The sequence below is a fragment of the Rhinopithecus roxellana genome, chromosome 12 (genome assembly GCF_007565055.1).
Source record: "Rhinopithecus roxellana isolate Shanxi Qingling chromosome 12, ASM756505v1, whole genome shotgun sequence".
In the NCBI taxonomy this organism is placed as follows: domain Eukaryota; kingdom Metazoa; phylum Chordata; class Mammalia; order Primates; family Cercopithecidae; genus Rhinopithecus; species Rhinopithecus roxellana.
The window spans coordinates 17,629,519-17,650,993 of NC_044560.1; the positions used below are offsets into that span (position 1 = coordinate 17,629,519).

Below are 21,475 nucleotides of genomic sequence, written 5' to 3' on the forward strand. Positions count from 1 at the left end.
GTCTCAAACAAAAAAAAGAAAAAGAAGGACCAGCTTAAGCAAGATGATGGGAGAGAGGAAAACACATGGCGTTTCTGAGTAACAGAAAATGTAGCTCCAACAGAGGATGTATGGGGCAGTGTGATGAAAATAAGCTAGAAAATGGGTTGCAGTCCCTCGCAGTGCTTTCACTGTTATGCTAGGATGTTGGAACCATTGGCAGTTTATAAGCAGGAAATTCTGTGTATTTCAGAACAAGTTCTGATGCAAACAAGGAAGGTGATATGGAAGGATGAAGAGACTAGCAGCAAGGAAAACAGGAAGTGTCTGAAATAATCATAGTGAGCATAGTGGTAGCTCAGACCAGCGACAGTGAGAATGCAAAGGTGATAGATTTGAAAGACATTTCAAGCATAGAATCAACAAGATGTGGCAATCTGTTGTATTCCAGAGATGAAATAAAGGAGTAGTCAGAATGACTCTGATATTTCTAAGTTGTATTTTTTGAGAGGTCTGTGAAGGTGATAAGGAGTTTAGCTGAACAGTTTATTCAACAAATGCTGAGCACCTACCACATGATAGGTATAGTGCTAGGTCCTTGGGATACAGCAGGAAATAAGATAAAGTCTCTGTCCTCAATGAGGCTTTATTCTTTTTTTTTTTTTTTTTTTTTTTTGAGACGGAGTCTTGCTCTGCCGCCCAGGCTGGAGTGCAGTGGCCGGCTCTCAGCTCACTGCAAGCTCCGCCTCCCGGGTTCACGCCATTCTCCTGTCTCAGCCTCCCGAGTAGCTGGGACTACAGGCGCCCGCCTCGTCGCCCGGCTAGTTTTTTTGTATTTTTTAGTATAGACGGGGTTTCACCGTAATAGCCAGGATGGTCTCGATCTCCTGGCCTCAAGTGATCCTCCCATCTTGGCCTCCCAAAGTGTTGGGATTACAAGTGTGAGCCACTATGCCTGGCCAAGCTTTTATTCTAAAAGAAGGCAGACAATGAACAAGCTAGAAAGTAAATTGCATGTGTTGAGTTTGATGAGCCTATGACATATGGAGATACCTAGAAGACCGTTAGATATGCAGCCTAGAATCCAGAAAAAAAGCAAAGTCTCAAGATACAAATGAAAGGGCCGGGCGCGGTGGCTCACGCCTGTAATCCCAGCACTTTGGGAAGCCGAGGCAGGCGGATCACGAGGTCAGGAGATTGAGACCATCCTGGCTAACATGGTGAAACCCCGTCTCTACTAAAAATACAAAAAATTAGCCGGGCATGGTGGCAGGCGCCTGTAGTCCCAGCTACTTGGGAGGCTGAGGCAGGAGAATGGTGGGAACCCGGGAGGCGGAGCTTGCAGTGAGCCGAGATAGCACCAACGCACTCCAGCCTGGGCAGCAGAGCGAGACTCCATCTCAAAAAAAAAAAAAAAATACAAATGAAAGAAGATAGTGGACCTTTAGGGGGGAATTTATTTATTTATTTATTTATTTTTATTTTTTATTTTTTTATTTTTTTATTGAGACAAGGTCTCACTCTGTCACCCAGGCTGGAGTGCAATGGCATGATCATGGCTCATTGCAGCCTCAGCTTCTCAGGTTCAAGCCATCCTCCCACCTCAGCCTCCTCAGTAGCTGTGACTATAGGCACGGGCCACCACACCTGGCTAACTTTTTGATCATTTGTAGAGGCAGGGTCTCCCTATGTTGCCCAGGCTGCTCTCAAACTCCTGGGCTCAAATGATCTTCTCACCTTGGCCTCCCCAAGTGTTGGGATTGATTACAGGCGTGAGCCACCGTTCCCGGCCAAGGAAGTTGTTTTTTATTTAAAGGGTGGACAGAGGAAAATGAACCAGGACAGCATACTGGGGAAGATCAATTGAAGAAGAGAGAAAACTATGGAAAAGATAGTGTTACAGAAGCCAAAAGGAGTTTCAAGAAAGAAGGAAGCAGATGAGGAGTATCAGATACAACAGAAAGGTCAGGTAGAATTAGATCAGAGGAGAGGCAGTATTAATTAGTATATAATTTCATTACTACTGATACATTAATAGCAAAGCAATGTACATAATGTAGTAACTTGTCTCTTTTTTATCTCTTTTAGCTACCATCGTCCATGATGCCAAAGGTTGAGAGAGGAACTCAACATGGCTGCTTTGCTGCTTCCTTCTCCAGAGTGACATATGGAGGGAACTTTAGCACTTCCCAGCACAGCCAGAATTGTGTCCTCTGGGATCTTCTGAGGTGGACAGCACTTCTTTGAATGTAGCATTTCACTGGAACAGAGTCTCATGTGCTGCACCTGGGGCAAAACAACACTTTGTCAGTGCTTTTGAACCTTTCAATATTGTAGCTTACTTGAGTTTTTCCCTTACTGGCCACCAAAGTTCTGGACCACTTGGAGGTTCCAGGTTTTACTGGCTGCACCACCCCTTCCCCTAGATGACTGCCTGTGCTGAGGCACAGTTTGCACCATTAGCCTTACCTGCTCTGCCCTGATTGTGAGACCCAAATGTGTAGGCTCTAAATCCCAGCCATCAAATCCAATTCCTGATGGGGAAAACCTTCTGGAGGCCCCCAACCTTCTGGTGAAGGAGTCCCTACCTCCAGGGGAAGCCTTACCACACTGGCATATCAGATGAAGCCATTGCACTGCACCTCTCGTAACACAGCAATACAGTCTCTTGAGGCACTCAAGCCTGAGAGGAAGCTCAGGATCTGACATGTTCTTCCTTTTCCTCACAAGTCATCATGATTTTTTATTTTAAAATAATCTGGAAGTAATGGGAAGTTATGTTTTTCATGAACTCCAACCAGAATCCAGATTGGTTAGATGAGACCCGGCGCAGTGGCTCATGCCTATAATCCCAGCACTTTGGGAAGCCAAGGTGGGTGAATCACCTGAGGTCAGGAACTCAAGACCAGCCTGGCCAACATGGCGAAACCCCATCTCTACTAAAAATACAAAAATTAGTCAGGTGTGCTGGCGCCTGGCTGAGGCATGAGAATCGCTTGAACCCAGGAGGTGGAGGTTGCAGTGAGCCAAGATCACCGCCCACTGCACTCCAGCCTGGGCAACAAAGTGAGACTCTGTCTTAAAAAAAAAGTTGGTTAGATGAGAAAGCACGTATATTTTCTATATACAACAATAAGAAAGGCCTTTTGAGCCCCTGTAGAGTGTACTTTCCTTTTCAATAAATCCTTTTATTCCTTCCTTGCAAAAAATTAAAAAAAAAAAAAAGCCTTAGCCAGGTTCAGTGGCTCGCACCTGTAATCCCAACACTTTGGGAGGCTGAGGCAGGTGGATCACCTGAGTTCAGGAGTTCGAGACCAGCCTGGCCAACACGGCAAAAACCCTGTCTCTACTAAAAAACACAAAAATTAGGCCGGGCGCGGTGGCTCAAGCCTGTAATCCCAGCACTTTGGGAGGCCGAGACGGGCGGATCACGACGTCAGGAGATCGAGACCATCCTGGCTAACACGGTGAAACCCCGTCTCTACTAAAAATACAAAAAAAAAAAACAAAAAACTAGCCGGGCGAGGTGGCGGGCGCCTGTAGTCCCAGCTACTCGGGAGGCTGAGGCAGGAGAATTGCGTGAACCCGGGAGGCGGAGCTTGCAGTGAGCTGAGATCCGGCCACCGCACTCCAGCCTGGGCAACAGAGCAAGACTCCATCTCAAAAAAAAAAAAAAAAAACAAAAACAAAAAACACACACACACAAAAATTAGCCGGGCATGGTGGCTTGTGCCTGTATTCCCAGCCACTGGGGAGGCTGAGGCAGGAGAATTGCTTGAACCTGGGAGGCAGAGGTTGCAGTGAGCCAAGCGCCACTGCACTCCAGCCTGGGTGACAGAGACTTCATCTCAAAAAAAAAAAAAGCCTTAATTTTTTTTTTTTTTTTTCTTTTCTGAGACGGAGTCTCACTCTGTCACCCGGGGTGGAGTGCAGTGGCCGGATCTCAGCTCACTGCAACCTCCGCCTCCCGGGTTCCCGCCATTCTCCTGCCTCAGCCTCCTGAGTAGCTGGGACTACAGGCACCCGCCACCTCGCCCGGCTACTTTTTTGTATTTTTTAGTAGAGATGGGGTTTCACCGTGTTAGCCAGGATGGTCTCGATCTCCTGACCTCGTGATCCGCCCGTCTCGGCCTCCCAAAGTGCTGGGATTACAGGCTTGAGCCACCACGCCCGGCCCCAAAAAGCCTTAATGTTAATGCTAACGTGGCAGAAAACTGAGTTGTGGGTTACATTTTATAGGCTATTGTAGTTTTATTTACCAAATGATATTCTCTAAATCACTTCAGCCAATAAATGTATTCTCCTCCTTAAAGCAGAGTTGTATCAACTCTGTGGGAGCATTTATGAGCTGTCAGTCCCCACACTTCCAGCCAGAATCACAGTAAGGTCTGGCTGGGTGTGGGTTGCTGCATAGGAAAGGGTCTCTGGAGAAGCAGAGGGCACGATCATGGCCCACTGCTCCCCTCTTCTTCTCAGTGCTCTTTGCCCTCTCCTGCTGCATGCTTCCTCTTCACTCCAGTGCTGATCCTCCTGCTGACTCTCTCTGGCAGCTTCCACCTCACCCGCCCCTCTTCCACACTGTAGCCAGTATGGTTGGTGCTGGGGCATTGACTCAGCCCCCCTACTTTCTGCATTTGTAATAGATATTAATACGATTTCCTAAAACAGAAGGTTTTGTTGTTTTCTTTGAATTTGGATTGAAAACCATACGGTCTCACTGTTTCGCTTCAATTCCTATCCATACTATAAATGGAAGAAAAAAAATGAATAGTTTCTGTTTAATCTGATGAATGTGGCTTTTTTCCCTTCACTTTAATGTTCAAGAAGTTGTGGCTATTTCACAGATTTCGTCTGATTTATTCTGTGGGTCCCTGTTATTGTTCTGTATGTAATCTTTCAGTACATTTTCATCCTTTCATATCCACATAGGAAGACGTGCTGAAGAATCAGAATATCAGTTCAAAACAAAACCTAGGCCAGGCATGGTGGTTCTCGTTTGTAATTTCAGCACTTTGGGAAGCCAAGGCGGGCAGATCACGAGGTCAGGAGTTTGAGACCAGCCTGGCCAACATGGTGAAACCCCATCTCTACCAAAAATACAAAAATTAGCCAGGTGTGGTGGCAGACACCTGTAATCCCAACTACTCAGGACGCTGAGGCAGGAGAATCACTTGAACCTGGGAGGTGGAGGTTGCAGTGAGCCAAGATCACACAACTGCACTCCAGCCTAGTCAACAGAGCGAGACTCCATCTCAAAAAAACAAAAGAAAGAAAGAATGCTGGACCCACATCTCCCTGGAGTTCTATTGTTGTTGTTGTTGTTGGGTTTTTTTTTTTGAGATGGAGTTTTGCTCTCATTGCCCAGGCTGGAGTGCAATGGTGCGATCTTGGCTCACCACATCCTCCGCCTCCCAGGTTCAAGCAATTCTCCTGCCTCAGCCTCTCGAATAGCTGGGATTACAGGCATGCACCACCACGCCCGGCTAATTTTGTATTTTTAGTAGAGAAGGGGTTTCTCCCTGTTGGTCAGCCTGGTCTCAAACTCCTGACCTCAGGTGATCCACCCGGCCTCCCAAAGTGCTGGGATTACAGGCATGAGCCACCGTGCCCAGCCTTCCTTGAAGTATTTTGTTTGGTTTTGATTTGTCTTGTTTTTGGAGATAGGATCTCACTCTGTCACCCATGCTGGAGTGCAGTGGCACAATCTTGGCTCAGAGCAACCTCTGCCTCCCAGGCTCAAGTGATCCTCCCACTTCATTCTAAGTAGCTGGGACTACAGGCACGTGCCACCACAGCCAGCTCATTTTTGTGTTGTTTTAGAGATGAGGTTTTGCCATGTTGCCCAGGCTGATCTTGAACACCTGGGCTCAAGGAATCTGCCCATTGTGGCCTCCCAAAGTTCTGAGGTTGAAAGTGTGAGTCATCGTGCCCAGCCTCCTTGAAGTTTACTAACACTTGGGATAACTGAGGGAAAAGAAGTGACAATTCCACTCAGTCTATTAGAGGTCTGGATATAAGGTAGCCACACAATAACTCTAACTTGACTTCTTCTAACCATTCTATCTTACTGGTTTGGAGACTGTCTTCTGCCAGCATTTTTTGTGGCTTGAGATGATATTTTTGAACCCTTCTTTCACTGCCTTTCTTACCTTTAATGTGCCAAGCTTGAAACAGGATTTGATTTCCTGAGCTACTTGTTCGCCTTCTGTGCATCACCAAGTAATCTGGTTCATCTTTCATCTCATTCATGTTCTTTTCAAGTGAAACAAGACATTTTGGGGGTCAAGTCTCTGGGTGTTTATTCTGTTTTTATGTATATAAAAATGGATTTTATGTTCCCTTTCCTTACCAACTTATATGGAAACTCAGAATCATAATGTAAAGAAATGAAAGCCTGGTGTATTGTACTTCAAGATGCCTCCCTGATGTATAGAATCTCCTTGTAAAATAAATAATTGCATTGTATATCATTCTTCCCATCAATATTAATTATTAAATATTTTAGAATTTTTAAATACCAACTATACTATTCTGGTGTGAGGTATTTTCTCTTACATTACACTCTATCCCAAAAGATTAAACCCAGCTTAAAAATGATATGTAGGCCAGGCATGGTGGCTCACACCTGTAATCCCAGCATTTTGGGAGGCCGAGGGGGGCAGATCACAAGGTCAGGAGATCGAGACCATCCTGGCTAACACAGTGAAATGCCATCTCTACTAAAAATACAAAAAAAGCGGGCGTGGTGGTAGGTACCTGTAGTCCCAGCTACTCGGGAGTCTGAGGCAGGAGAATGGCCTGAACCCGGGAGGTGGAGCTTGCAGTGAGCTGAGGTCGCACCACTGCACTCCTGCCTGGATGACAGAGCAAGACTCCGCCTCAAAAAAAAAAAAAAGTAAATTATTTCTAATGTCCCAAAATGAGAAATGGATGAGGGAGAGAAAAATAGTAGTGAGGACATTAAATGTAGCCAGAGGTGAGGGTCATGTTTGTTTCTGTCAGTGCACAAATATGGAGAAAGAATAGGCTACAGACTAGAGCCGACTATGAACCCCATATGTACCAGACACTTGATCCTGTTTAGCCCACCGCAGCCTGTTTGGTAAGTGATAATATACACATTTTACCAATCAGGAAACAGATTAAATTGCTTCCCCAAGTTCAAAACAAATTATGTAATCTAATATATTCAAGGACAAGCACTTGCATGCCAATCAATTGCCCCATAAGAATTTACTCTAGGCCGGGTGCAGTGGCTCACACCTGTAATCCCAGCACTTTGGGAGGCCAAGAGGATCACCTGAGGTCGGGAGTTTGAGACCAGCCTGACCAACAGGGAGAAACCCCATCTCTACTGAAAATACAAAATTAGCCCGGCATGGTGGCACATGCCTGTAATCCCAGCTACTCAGGAGGCTGAGGCAGGAGAATCGCTTGAACCCGGGAGGCGGAGGTTGCAGTGCACCGAGAACCATTGTATTCCAGCCTGGGCAAGAAGAACAAAACTCTGTCCAAAAAAAAAAAAAGAATTTATATTAACCACATATAATTGGACCCCCAAGATGACATCACAAAAGGACACTTAGTACTTTTTCTTTTTTTTTTCCTCAGGACGGAGTCTTGCTCTGTCACCCAGGCTGGAGTGTGGTGGCATGATCTTGGCTCACTACAACCTCTGTCTCCCGGATTCAAGCGATTCTCCTACCTCAGCCTCCTGAGTAGCTGGGAATACAGGCGTCTGCCACCACACCTGGCTAATTTTTTGTATTTTTAGTAGAGATGGGGTTTCACCATGTTGGCCAGGCTGGTCTCGAACTCCTGACCTCAGGTGATCCACCCGCCTCAGGCTCCCAAAGTGCTGGGACTACAGGCATGAGCCACCACACCCGACCCAGGACACTTAGTACTTCATGTTATCTTTTCCAGCAAGCAGCCCAGTTTCAGTCCAGGTGGCCTCAGCAATGACACTTCTACTTGTCCCTTAAGAGACTGGCCTTGTTTAGTGCACTACCCTTTACCAAGAGTTAAACCATGAGTCAGAACTCCTTGTGTCCCCCTGCTCCCGGATTGTCCTTCTACTAGCCCTCTAAAGAAGCCTCAAATTGCTATTGCCCTTTTGAGTTAAATTGTCTCAAGGAAGCTGTTTTGAAGATGAAGATTGCCCAGTGTTTGCCAAAACAATGATGAATTTTGGGTCTCTGTGGATTTATATAACTATCTCCCAAGAAAAGACAGGTCCAGCCTGGTGCAGTGGTGCACACCTGTAGTCCCAGCAGCTTGGGAAGTTGAGGTAGAAGGATCACTTGAGCCCAGCCTGCGCAACATAGACCCTGTCTCTTGAAAAAAGAGGAGGGGCAGGTCCAATGGATACTGGATAGGCAGAGAATGAAATAGTAAACATAAACAGATGACAATGTGCAACAAAGAAAATCCTAGCCCTGAAGCCAAAACACAGCCAGCACCACTGTTTCAACGTTCTATTCCATTTCAGCCCTAGGAGGCATGAAGGGAAAACCAGGAATGACCAGCAACCCAGACCTCTTGCTCCATCTGTCGTTTTGTGGGGATATTGTTAATTTATTCCCCAAAGAATTTTGCCTCCTAGGTAGAACATAGACGTCATCTGACAGGAACAAATAGCTTCAGTGTTCCTTCATTTGGCACTGAGAACATACAGTCCTCAGTGAGGATTATGGGAGAGGGAGCATTAAATTATTTAGTGCTTACCTCCTTCCTACCCTCCCCCGCAACAAAGACACAATCTTCCTGTGACCCCAATTTCTCTTCAATCTATTACCCTCTTTCCTGCTTTTCCTATACTCCCTTCACAAAATCTATTCCAATGTTAAACAACCCAAGTTCCCAGGCCAGGCAGCTGAGCTAATGACTGACAGAGGAAGAACTAGTGATGGAGATGTAAACTGAACAGGGTTCTTGGCCTTGCTTCATAACCTCTGGTCTGTGCACATTGTTTTCCCTATCTAAGGCCATATTCACTCAGCTCATTAAAATCTAAATGAAATCCAAACCAATATGGCTTTCCTGTGGTCACCAGGGATTTTTCAGTTAACTGCCACTTCCAAAGGCCTTTAGTTATTGCACTTGGCTGCTTTGCAACATTTGGTGCTTTGGGCAATGTCCTAGTCCTCAAAACTCTTCTTCCTTGGCTTCTGAGGCACCACTGTCTTCTGGTTCTCCTTCCCTGACTGACCTTTCTTTGTGCTGTTGGCTTCTTCCTTGAACACCATTTAAATGCTGGGTTTTCGGCCAGGTGTGGTGGCTCACGCCTGTAATCCCAGCACTTTGGAAGGTTGAGGCAAGTGGTTCACCTGAAGTCAGGAGTTCGAGACCAACCTGGCCAACATGGTGAAACCCCATCTCTACTAAAACTACAAAAAAATTAGCTAGGCATGGTGGCAATGTGCTTGCAGTCCCAGCTACCAGGGAGGCTGAGGCACGAGAATTGCTTGAACCCGGGAGGTGGAGGTTGCAGTGAGCCAAGATCACAACACTGCACTCCAGCCTGGGTGACAGTGAGATTCCATCCAAAAATAAATAAATAAAATAAAATAAATAAATGCTGTGTTTTACTGGGTGTGGTGGCTCATGCCTGTGATCCTAGCACTTTCGGAGGCCAAGATTGGCAGATTGCTTGAGGCCAGGAGTTCAAGACCAGCCCGGGCAGTATAGGGAGACTCCATCTCTATCAAAAATTTAAAAAACTAGCCGAGCACAGTGGTGCATGCCTCTAGTTCCAGTTACTCAGAAGAGGCTGAGGTGAGAGAATCATTTCAGCCCGGGTGGCCCAGGCTGCAGTGAGTCCTGATCATGCCACTGCATTCCAACCTCAACAATAGAGCGATATCTTGTCTCAAAATAAAATAAATGCTGGGTTTCATGTCCTCCCATCACTCTCCTCATTCTTCCAAGATGACTTTAGCCACCACCCTAATTCTGACAACTTCTAAATCTTTTATCACCAACTCAACATTTCTTACAGGAACCCCAACCCCATATATCTAATTGCTCTTTAGACTTATATACAACCAGATGTTACTCAGGTAACTCATATATACTCCAATATGGATGTTACTCCTCCCCCACTGCCCGTGTTTCCACTTATCAAGGCTAGAGACCATAGTATGTTCAGCCTCCTAAGCCTGGTGTCCTCAAGTTCCTCTCTTACCTTGCAATTCCAGTGGGACAAGAAACCCTACATCAGAAATGTCTTTATTTATTTATTTTTTTTGAGATAGGTTACTGCTCTGTTGCCCAGGCTGGAGTGCAGTCGCATGATCACGACTCACTGCAGCCTCAATCTCCCGGGTTCAGGTGATCCTCACACCTCGTAAGTAGCTGGGATTACAGGCATGCGCCGCCACACTCAGCTAACTTTTCAAAAAAATTTTTGTAGGCCAGATGCAGTGGCTCATGCCTGTAATCCCAGCACTATGGAAGGTCAAGGTGGGCGGATCACGTGGTCAGGAGTTCGAGACCAGTCTGGCCAATATGGTGAAACCCCGTCTCTACTGAAAATACAAAAATTAGTGGGGCATGGTGACACTCGCTTGTAGTCCCAGCTACTCGGGAGACTGAGGCAGGAGAATTGCTTGAACCCAGGAGGCAGAGAATGCAGTGGGCCGAGATAGCGCCACTGCACTCTAGCCTGGCTGACAGAGCAAGACTTCATCTCAAAAAAAAAAAAAATTTGTTGTAGAGATGAGATCTCTCTCCATGTTGCCCAGGCTGATCCTGAACTCCTTGGCCTCAAGCGATTCTCCCTCCTCAGCCCCGCAAAATGCTGAGATTATAGGCGTGAGACACCATGGCGGGCCAGAAATATCTTGATTCTTGTATCTCTTCTCACCTTGTTTACCATCTGAGTTCAAAGGCAACATAATTTAATGGGGCTTTATAACATCCTCCCCACCAGTCTCTCCCATCTATCCTCCTATTTTGCCACTAGAGTTACCTCTCTAAAATACAAACATGGGCTGGGTGTAATCCCAGCACTTTGGTAGGCCGAGACAGGTGGATCACTTAAGATCAGGAGCTCAAGACCAGCCTGGGCAACATGGTGAAATCCTGTCTCTAATAAAAATACAAAAATTAGGCAGGCATGGTGGCTGGTGCCTGTAATCCCAGCTACTTGGGAGGCTGAAGCAGGAGAAACACTTGAACCGGGAGGCAGAGGTTGCAGTGAGCCAAGACTGCACCATAGCACTCCAGCCTGGGCAAGAAGAGCAAAACTCAGTGTCAAAAAATAAAAAATAAAATAAATATTTAAAAATTAAAAAAAAAAAAAAATGCAGGCCAGGCACAGTGGCTCATGCTGTAATCCTAGTACTTTGGGAGGCCAAGGCGGGCGGATCACTTGAGGTCAGGAGTTCAAGACCAGCCTGGCAAACATGGTGAAACCCTGTCTCTACTAAAAATAAAAAAATTAGTTGGTCATGGTAGCATGCACCTGTAGTCCCAGCCACCTGTGAGGCTGAGGCACAAGAATCATTTAAACCTGGAAGGCAGAGGTTGCAGTGAGCTGAGATTGTGGCACTGCATTCCAGCTTGGGTGACAAAGTGAGATTCTGTCTCAAAAATAAATAAATAAAATAAAATGCAAACATGGTCAGAGCAAACTTTTACTTAGAAATTTATTGGCCCCCCAGTTACCTGCAGGATGAACTTTATTTATTTAGTTAGTTGGTTAGTTTTGTTTATTTCTGAGATGGAGTCTCACTGCGTCACCCAGGCTGGAGTGCAGTGGCGCCATCTCGGCTCACTGCAACCTCCGCCTCCCGGGTTCAAGCAATTCTCCTGCCTCAGCCTCCCGAGCAGCTGGGACTACAGGCTTGCACCACCACGCCCGGCTAATTTTTTTTTTTTTTAGTAGAGACAGGGTTTCACCATATTGGCCAAGCTGGTTTCGAACTCCTGACCTCGTGATCTGCCTGCCTCAGTCTCCCAAAGTTCTGGGATTACAGGCTTAAGCCACCACGCTCAGTCACACCTGGCTAATTTTTTTATGTTTTTAGTAGAGACGAGGTTTCACCATATTGGCCAGGCTGGTCTCAAAGTCCTGACCTTGTGATCTGCCCGCCTGGGCCTGTGAAATTGCAGGGATTACAGGCATGAGCCACCGTGCCTGGCCTTCTTTTTTTCTTTCTTTCTTTTTTTCTTTTCTTTTTTTGGTGTGTGTGACAGAATTTTGCTCATCGCCCAGGCTGGAGTGCAGTGGTGCGGTCTCGGCTCACTGCAACCTCCACCGCCAGGTTCAAACAATTCTCTTGCCTCAGCCTCTCGAGTACCTGGGATTATGGGTGCCCACCACCACACCCAGCTAATTTTTGTAATTTTAGTAGAGACAGGGTTTCACCATGTTGGTCAGGCTGGTCTCAAACTCCTGACCTCAGGTGATATCGCGCTGGGCCTCCACGATAAATTTTAAACTCCTTGGCCTGGGCTACAAGATATTTTGTAATTCATCTCTTGCCTGCTTCCCAAACTCATGGAAAGTCCAACAGTTCTACCTTTACATTCCTCACTGAGCTGACCTCTTACTCTTCCCAGGAGACCACAGGCCTTCCTTTGCAACTGCTAGTTCCTCAGCATGAAATATTGTCATCATCCACACTCCACCCCTGTACTAATCCCATAAGTTTTATTTATGTATTTTGTTTTTGTTTGTTTGTTTTGAGATAGAATATTGCTCTGTCACCCAGGCAGGAGTGCAGTGGTGAGATCTCAGCTCACTATAAACTCCGCTTCCTGGGTTAATGCGATTCTCCTGCCTCAACCTCCCAAGTAGCTAAGATTACAGATGCGTAACACCACACCTGGCTATTTTGTATTTGTAGTAGAGACGGGGTTTCACCATGTTGGCCAGGCTGGTCATGAGTTCTTGGCCTCACGTGATCCACCCACCTCACCTCCCAAAGTGCTGGGAGTATAGGCGTGAGCTACCACACCCAGTCGAATCCCATAAATTTTAGCTCCCCAGTGAAACTTTCTCTGCCTTTAACAAATTATTCAGTGTCTATGTCCTTTGTTTCAGAATACTTTATCCATGTCAGTTTTCATCAAGTACTGGTATCATTTCCTGTCATGTGGATTTCTCCCACTGTGAGTTTTCTTTTTTTTTTTTTGAGACGGAGTCTCGCTCTATAGCCCAGGCTGGAGTGCAGTGGCCGGATCTCAGCTCACTGCAAGCTCCGCCTCCGGGGTTTACGCCATTCTCCTGCCTCAGCCTCCAGAGTAGCTGGGACTACAGGTGCCCGCCACCTCGCCCGGCTAGTTTTTTTTGTATTTTTTAGTAGAGACGGGGTTTCACGGTGTTAGCCAGGATGGTCTCGATCTCCTGACCTCGTGATCCACCCGTCTCGGCCTCCCCAAGTGCTGGGATTACAGGCTTGAGCCACCGTGCCCGGCCCCACTGTGAGTTTTCAAGGACTGAAAAAGTGTTTCATTTCAGAATCTCCAGTGTCTAACACCGCACATAGCAAGTAATAAGTAATATTCATTAAGAAAATGTTGAATAAATGATTAAAATTGAATTCTGATAATGTGGCCAAAGAAGTAGAATTATTAGTCTTCTTTCCTCTAAAACTACTGCTTCTTGGCCGGGCACGTGGCTCACGTCTGTAATCCCAGCACTTTGGGAGGCCAAGGTAGGTGGATCACTTGAGGACAGGAGTTCCAGAGTTCCAGACCAGACTGGCCAACATGGTGAAACCCCGTCTCTACTAAAAATACAAAAAAAGCCAGACATGGTGGCGCATGCCTGTAATCCCAGCTACTCGGGAGGCGGAGGCAGGAGAATCGTATTAACTCAAGAAGCGGAGTTTATAGTGAGCTGAGATCTCACCACTGCACTCCAGCCTAAGCGACAGAGTGAGACTCCAACTCAAAAAAAATTTGTCCGGCATGGTGGTGGGCACCTATAATCCCAGCTACTTGGGGGCTGAGGCAGGAGAATAGCTTGAACCCGAGAGGTGGAGGCTGCAGTGAGCCAAGATCATGCCATTGCACGCCAGCCTGGACAACAAGAGCAAAACTTCATCTCAAAAAAATAAATAAAAATAAATAAAATAAAACAATAATCTAACCGGGCGCGGTAGCCCACGCCTGTAATTCCAGCACTTTAGGAGGCCAAGGTGGGCAGATTGCTTGAGCTCCAGAGTTCGAGATCAGCCTGGCCAACATGGTGAAACCCCATCTCTACTAAAAACACAAAAATTAGCCAGTTGTAGTGGTGGGCACTGTAATTCCAGCTACTTGGGAGGCTGAGACAGGAGAATCACTTGAACCTGGGAAGCAGAGGTTGCAGTAAGCCGAGATTGTGCCACTGCACTCCAGCCTGGGTGACAAAGCTAGACTCCATCTCAAAAATAATAATAGCTGGGCACGGTGGCTCATGCCTGTAATCCCAGCACTTTGAGAGGCAGAGGGGGGCGGATCACTTGAGGTCGGAAGTTTGAGACCAGCTTGACCAACATGGAAAAACCCTATCTCTACTAAAAATACAAAATTAGCCAGGCGTGTGGTGAGTGCCTGTAATCCCAGCTACTCAGAAGGCTAAGGCAGGAGAATCGCTTGAACCCAGGAGGTGGAGGCTGTAGTAAGCCGAGATCGCACCATTGCATTCTAGCCTGGGCAACAAGATGGAAACTCCATCTCAAAAAACAATAATAATAATCCCACTACATGTTTACATTAATAATATATTTTAAATTTTTTTAACCAATTTCTGTAGGAACTTGAATTAATATATAATTTTTTTTTCTTCCGAGACAGAGTCTTGCTCTGTTGCCCAGAACTGGAGTGCAATGGTGTGATCTTGGCTCACTGCAACCTCCGCCTCCCAGGTTCAAGCAATTCTCCTGCCTCAGCCTCCCAAGTAGCTGGGATTAAAGCCGTGTCCCAACATGCCCAGTTAATTTTTGTATTTTTAGTAGAGACGGAGTGTCACCATATTGGCCAGGCTGGTTTCGATTACAGGCATGAGCCACCATGCCCACCAGAAATGTATTTTTATGGAAAAAAAAGTTTTCCAAAAATAATTAGTGAGAACAGTGGTACTGTTTTACATTTTTTACAAATCTCTTGAATGTCTGGTTTAATAGAATCCCGTTCAATTCTCATATCTGCATCTACATTCAATCTGTTATTATGTGATGTTTTGTTTGAGTATATAGTTAGAATATATGACTTTGATTTAAGCCAGGTGCAGTGGCTCACACCAGTAGTCCCAGCTCCTTGGGAGACTGAAATAGGAGGATTGCTTGAGACCAGGGCTTTAAGGGTGCAATGTACTATAATTGCTGCAGTGCAGTCTAACCTGGGTGACAAAACGAGACCCTGTCTCTAAAAAAAAATTGTAATAGGCCGGGTGCCGTGGCTCACGCCTGTAATCCCAGCACTTTGGGAGGCCAAGAGGGGTAGATCACCTGAGTTTGGGAGTTTGAGACCAGCCTGACCAACATGGAGAAACCCCGTCTCTACTGAATATACAAAATTAGCCGGATATGGTGGCACATGCCTGTAATCCCAGCTACTCGGGAGGCTGAGGCAGGAGAATCGCTTGAATCCGAGAGGCGGAGGTTGTGGTAAGCCGAGATCGCACCATTGCATTCCAGCCTGGGCAATAAGAGCAAAACTCCGTCTAAAAAAAAAAAAAAATTTAATAAAAAGACTTTGGTTTCAGTCTCACATGGATATGTAGTTGAAAAAGATGTCAGCCATTCTTTCAAGTTAAATGTTATTCTGTGAAAAATGTGGCTCTTTCAGCTTATAACTCACATTAGTTCCTAGAGAAATCCCCCGTACTGTATGCAGCAGTGTTCTAAGTGTGCTTCTCACTTTATCATGCAGACTATTAAAGAGGCAGATATTTAAACGTTGACAGTTAGTAAAACTAATGATTTGTATTTCCCCATCAAGAATATTCTTGGCCGGGCGCAGTGGCTTACGCCTATAATCCCAGCACTTTGGCAGGCTGAGGCGGGCGGATCACAAGGTCAGGAGATGGAGACCATCCTGGCTAACATAGTGAAACCCCGTCTCTACTAAAAATACAAAAAAAATTAGCCGGGCGTGGTGGCAGGTGCCTGTAGTCCCAGCTACTTGGTAGGCTGAGGCAGGAGAATGGTGTGAACCCGGGAGGCAGAGCTTGCAATGAGCCGAGATGGCGCCACTGCACTCCAGCCTGGGCGACAGAGCGAGACTCCATCTCAAAAAAAAAAAAAAAAATCTTAACTTTTTCACTGATTTCGTGATTTTTATAAATTGATTTTGAGATTTTGTGATGATACCTACCAGTACACATTGGTGACAGGCCCTTGAACTGTGCTAGGGCACAAGCAGTTTTACCCACTGTTGTTTTTTAAAATTAATTAGTTAATTCGTTTATTTTTAAAACTGGGCCTCACTATGTTGCCCAAGCTGTTGAAATCTGGAGCTCAAGCAATCCTCCCACCTCAGCCTCCTGAATAGCTAGGATTGCAGGCCCATGTCACCATGCCTGTCACCACTGTTTTTTACATCATTTTTTATCAACTGAGCAAAAAAGATAAATAAAGTCTAAATATTATTATCAAATAGTTCTGACCTTATGAACCTCCCAAAAGGTCTAAGGAACCCTGTGGTCTGCTGATCACACTTTAAGAACCACTGCTCTGGGCCTATTTCACATCTTAAAATCTGGATAATTATACCAATGTCTTAGAATTGCTGTGATAGTAAATAATTTGCATAATAAAGCATTCAGAACAAAATCTAACATGTAGGAGGATCACCATAAACGTTACTACTCAAGATAGCCCAGCTGTGATAGCTCTGTCCGTCTAGCCAACGTTTTTTCACCTTACACCATACTAAAAATTCCATCATATTTGCAACATTTCACATGTATATATATCGTAAGCATTCTTTACTTGCTTACTTCATATTGGGAGGGTTTTGTCTGTGTGGTAAAATACACGTACAAATTGCCATTTTAACTAGTTTAAAATGTATAGGGGGCCAGGCGCGGTGGCTCAAGCCGGTAACCCCAGCACTTTGGGAGGCCGAGGCGCATCACTTCAGGTCAGGAGTTCGAGAGCAGCCTTGCCAACATGGTGAAACCTCCGTCTCTACTAAAAATAGAGGCCGAGGCAGGAGAATTGTTTGAACCTGGGAGGCGGAGGTTGCAGTGAGCTGAGATTGCGCCACTTCCTTCCAGCCTGGGCTAGAGCGAGACTCTGTCTCAAAAAAAAAGAAAAGGCAGGGTGCGGTGGCTGATGCCTGTAATCCCAGCACTTTGGTAGGCCGAGGCGGGTGGATTGCTTGAGGTCAGGAGTTCGAGACCAGCCTGGCCAAGTGAAACCCCGTCGCTGCTAAAAATACAAAAATTAACCTAGCACCGTGGCAGGCACCTGTACTCCCAGCTACTCGGGAGGCTGAGTCAGGAGAATCGCTTGAACCCGGGAGGCGGAGGTTGCAGTGAGCCGAGATGGCCCCACTGCGCTCCAGCCTGGGTGACAGAGCAGAACTCCATTTCAAAAAAAAAAAAAAAAAAGTATAGAGCAGTGCTTTTAAGCACATTCCTTCACACTGTTGTGCAAAGGAGTTTTTTTTTTTTTTTTTTTTTTTTTTTTTTTTTTTTTTTTGAGACGGAGTCTCGCTCTGTCGCCCAGGCTGGAGTGCAGTGGCCAGATCTCAGCTCACTGCAAGCTCCGCCTCCCGGGTTTACGCCATTCTCCTGCCTCAGCCTCCCGAGTAGTTGGGACTACAGGCGCCCGCCACCTCGCCCGGCTAGTTTTTTGTATTTTTTAGTAGAGACGGGGTTTCACCGTGTTAGCCAGGATGGTCTCGATCTCCTGACCTCGTGATCCGCCCGTCTCGGCCTCCCAAAGTGCTGGGATTACAGGCTTGAGCCACCGCGCCCGGCCAGGAGTTTATTTTTTAGTTTTATTTATTTTTATCCGCGCCAGGCCTGGTTTTTTTTTTATCTGATTCGTCTAGGGGCACTTTCATCTTATTTACCTTCACATTTATCAAATTATTTCTTTCACAGGTGAGAGGGTAGATTCAATTCCTTTTGATACTCCGTATTTCTCTATATGTTTTTCAATTCTGCATTATTATTCCAACGTTTTACTTATTTATTTGGAGACAGAGTCTCGCTCTGTCGACCAGGATGGAATGCACTGGCGCGATCTCGGTTCACTGCAACCACCGCCTCCCAGGTTCAAACGATTCTCATGCCTCAGCCTCCCGAGTAACCGGGACTGGAATTTGGCCGCACCACGCCCGGCTTCTGTTTTGTATTTTTTGTAAAGACCGGATTTCGCCACGCTGCTTAGGCTGGTCTCGAACTCCTGGCCTCAAACGATCCGCCCCTCACGGCCTTCAGAAGTGCTGTAATCACAGGCGTGAGCCACCGCGTTCGGCTCTTCCAAAAATTTTTTGGCCAATTTATCTAAGGGCATATCCTACAGACTGGGTCCAATGATTGCACAAAAATAAACGTCCTCTGTAGCTACATACCTACAAACCTATTTCTGTAACGTACATTCCCCAGCAAGGTCCCGCGCGAAGGCTCCACTACCGCGAGAAGCCTCCGAGCCAGGAAGGTGTGGGGCTCAATCTGCAGTGGATTCCCAGCAGCCTCCGCGACTTTCCAATTCTCTAACTGCGCATGACCCTGCGCACGCGCACTATACATTCCATGACTTCCGGGCAGTTCGTAAGGTTTAAATAAGGATGCTTCGCGTTCTCTCGCTCTTTTGGAGACAAGATTCGCGGTCCTCTGTTCTTTGGCTTGGTAAGTGTTATCAGATGCCTGCCACCGGAGTTGTGGGTCTAATACTATGAATCAGCAGCCGGGCATCCGTGGGATCATATAGTATTTTATTTATTTATGTATTTGTTTTTTTGAGACGGAGTCTCGGTTTGTCACGGAGGCTGGACTGCGGTGGCACGATCTTGGCTCGGTGCAACCTCCGCCTGACGGGTTCAAGCGATTCTCGTGCCTCACCCTCCCCAGCAGCTGGGATTACAGGCACGCGCCACCACGCCCGGCCAATTTTTGTATTCTTAGTAGAGACAGGGTTTCGCTATACTGGTCAGGCTAGTTTTGAACTCCTGACCTCCGGTGATCCACAGGCCTCGACCTTCTAAAGTGCTGGGATTACAGGCGTGAGTCACCACGCCTGGCCGAGAATCATGTAATTTAAAACTATATATGGATGTCGTAGGCGGCATCCGTCCCAACTAATGTACGCGTTAGACGGGCCTGGCCCAGAAATGGGCCATGGAGATCTCGGGACCTGCAGGGCTGCCAGCCGACCCGCCGAGTCTCTGAATCTGAAGGTGCACCGCCACCACCGCTGTTTATCTTACTGCCTCTCAGTAGGCACATTGTCGTTCTCAATGGAATTGAACAGTTTTATTCCGGATCCTTACTTGCCTTTAAGAATTTTCTCAATTTTTTTTTTTTCTTTTCTTGATCGCGACCCCTACTGGGCTCAAGCAATTCTCCTGCCTCAGCCTCCCGAGTAGCTGGTACTACAGGCGTGTACCACCACGCCCGGCTTATTTTTATATTTTTAGTAGAGACGGGATTTAACCATGTTGGCCTGGCCGGTCTCCAACTCCTTACCTTGCGGTCCGCCACGCCCGGCCTAAGATTTTCATAGTTTCGAAGCATACTGTTCGTAATTCTGCTTTCTCGTACTTTTGTGAGTTGGGTCATTTTTATTTTTACTTTTTTAGGATTACAGGCGTGAGCCACCGTTCCTGTCCGATTTGGGGGTAATTTAACGAGTCCACGTGTTTGATTTGAATTTAGGATAGCTGGGCCTAATTGTTGTCTTTGTTTCTGCCATACCTTCCACGTGGTACTAACCGCCTATTGAAATGTAATCAGAGTAGCTGAATATGACATGTTACCCGTCTAGAAACCGATTTTTTTTTTAACACCCCACTGTGGACGGGGTGGAAACTCGTTTGCGTTCTTGTTTAAGATCTGTAGTGACATGAATGGATGAAATTGTTTCCTATTGGATTCTGTAAACTTATGCATTACACTGATTGTCCAACGTGGATACACCCGGGAGGTCACTCTCCCCGGGCTCTGTCCAAGTGGCTTAGGGGAGCATAGGGCTCTGCCCCGTGATGTACAATCCCTTTCCACAACGTTGGAGATAAAGCTGGGCCTTGAGTCTGCGCCTGCATATTCCTACAGCTTCCCAGAGTCCTGTGGACAATGACTGGGGAGACAAACCATGCAGGAAACAACCTTCTAGAGCACTGAATCTGGATTGAGGTCTTAATACGTGTTTAAGTAAAACTGGCTAAAAAGTAGCCAGGCATGATGATAGGTAGCTGGAGGCAGGAGAATCGCTGGAGCCCAGGAGTTCAAGGCTGCAATGACCTATGATTGTGCCACTGCACTCCAACCCCAGGCTATACTGGGAGGCCCCTCATTGAAAAAGATTAGTGTTTTGCTGTACTAATAGATTAATACCTTGTTTTGCAGGATTTGTTAAGGATTCCAAGTAACTCTTACTTGGTAAGTAAATCTAATTGTTTTTGGCTCATCAGCTCTTGTCAATGATTTCTGTGATGGAAGTAGGATTGAAGAGACTTATATTTTAGTTGGTCAGGATTTATTTACCTCTGAGGCATTGAATCATTCTCAGAGCAATACTTTTGTTTGATATACCCAAATGTAAACTTTGCTGCATTTTTGTAGGCATGCTGACATAACTTCAACATACACTCTTCTGTAAAAATTGCTTTTCTTAATCAGCTGATTAAAAGTGTGCAGTGTAGTAAAAGGTAACCTAGTGTGAACTGTAGGAAGCCTAATTGGCTTTATCTACATCTGTAGTCTGAGCTGAGAAAAAGATTCTAGCCCTTGAAAATACTGTGGGTGATTAGCCATATTGGATTGATCAGTTACTCCAATTCCTCACTAATGAGCATTCCAACGTGGATACCCTGGGAGGTCACTCTCCCCAGGCTCTGTCCAAGTGGCCTATGGGAGCTTAGGGCTCTGCCCCATGATGTACAGTCCCTTTCCACAACGTTGGAGATGAAGCTGGGCATTATGTCTGCGCCTGCATATTCCTACAGCTTCCCAGAGTCCTGTGGACAATGACTGGGGAGACAAACCATGCAGGAAACACGTCCAGTGTACTAGATTTTAAGTTGAAGTAGGATCTTCAGGAGTCTAATCGTTATTTCTTTTCTTTCAGGAAAGAAGACAGTCTGCACTTAACACTTCAGCATTGACGTTTAATTTTGGGGTCCTTTATATAGTAGGGAGAGAAGGTAAACCGATTTTTTTTTTAACAGGGAGGTTTTGACAATCTTTGGCAGACTTAGAGCAAAAGGTTGGGGTGCATTTCATACCTCTTTGAGACAGTCTTGCTCTGTTGCCTAGGCTGGAGTGCAGTGGAGCAATCTTGGCTGCAACCTCAGCCTCCCAAGTAGTTGGGATTATAGGCATAAGCCA

At 46.1% G+C, this 21,475-nt stretch overlaps 1 protein-coding gene and 2 non-coding genes across 9 annotated transcripts in view; all 3 read left to right on the plus strand.

The window, feature by feature from the left end:
- The window catches only part of PHACTR4 (phosphatase and actin regulator 4), a 144,877-nt gene extending 141,808 nt beyond the window's left edge, over positions 1 to 3,069 (plus strand). For all 7 annotated transcript variants that reach the window (XM_010380347.2, XM_030941839.1, XM_010380346.2 and 4 more), the window contains one exon: positions 2,068 to 3,069. In XM_010380347.2, coding sequence (XP_010378649.2) covers positions 2,068 to 2,083 — 16 coding nt within the window. In that variant the 3' untranslated portion in view covers positions 2,084 to 3,069. The remainder of the gene's footprint in view (positions 1 to 2,067) is intronic.
- Positions 3,070 to 20,050: 16,981 nt separating this feature from the next.
- Positions 20,051 to 20,255, plus strand: LOC115892519. The gene has a single exon (XR_004052392.1). It is a non-coding gene; the product is annotated as a small nucleolar RNA SNORA73 family (small nucleolar RNA).
- A 689-nt stretch (positions 20,256 to 20,944) lies between these two features.
- On the plus strand, positions 20,945 to 21,148 carry LOC115892520. Its single transcript, XR_004052393.1, has one exon. It is a non-coding gene; the product is annotated as a small nucleolar RNA SNORA73 family (small nucleolar RNA).
- The last annotated feature ends 327 nt before the right edge of the window (positions 21,149 to 21,475 follow it).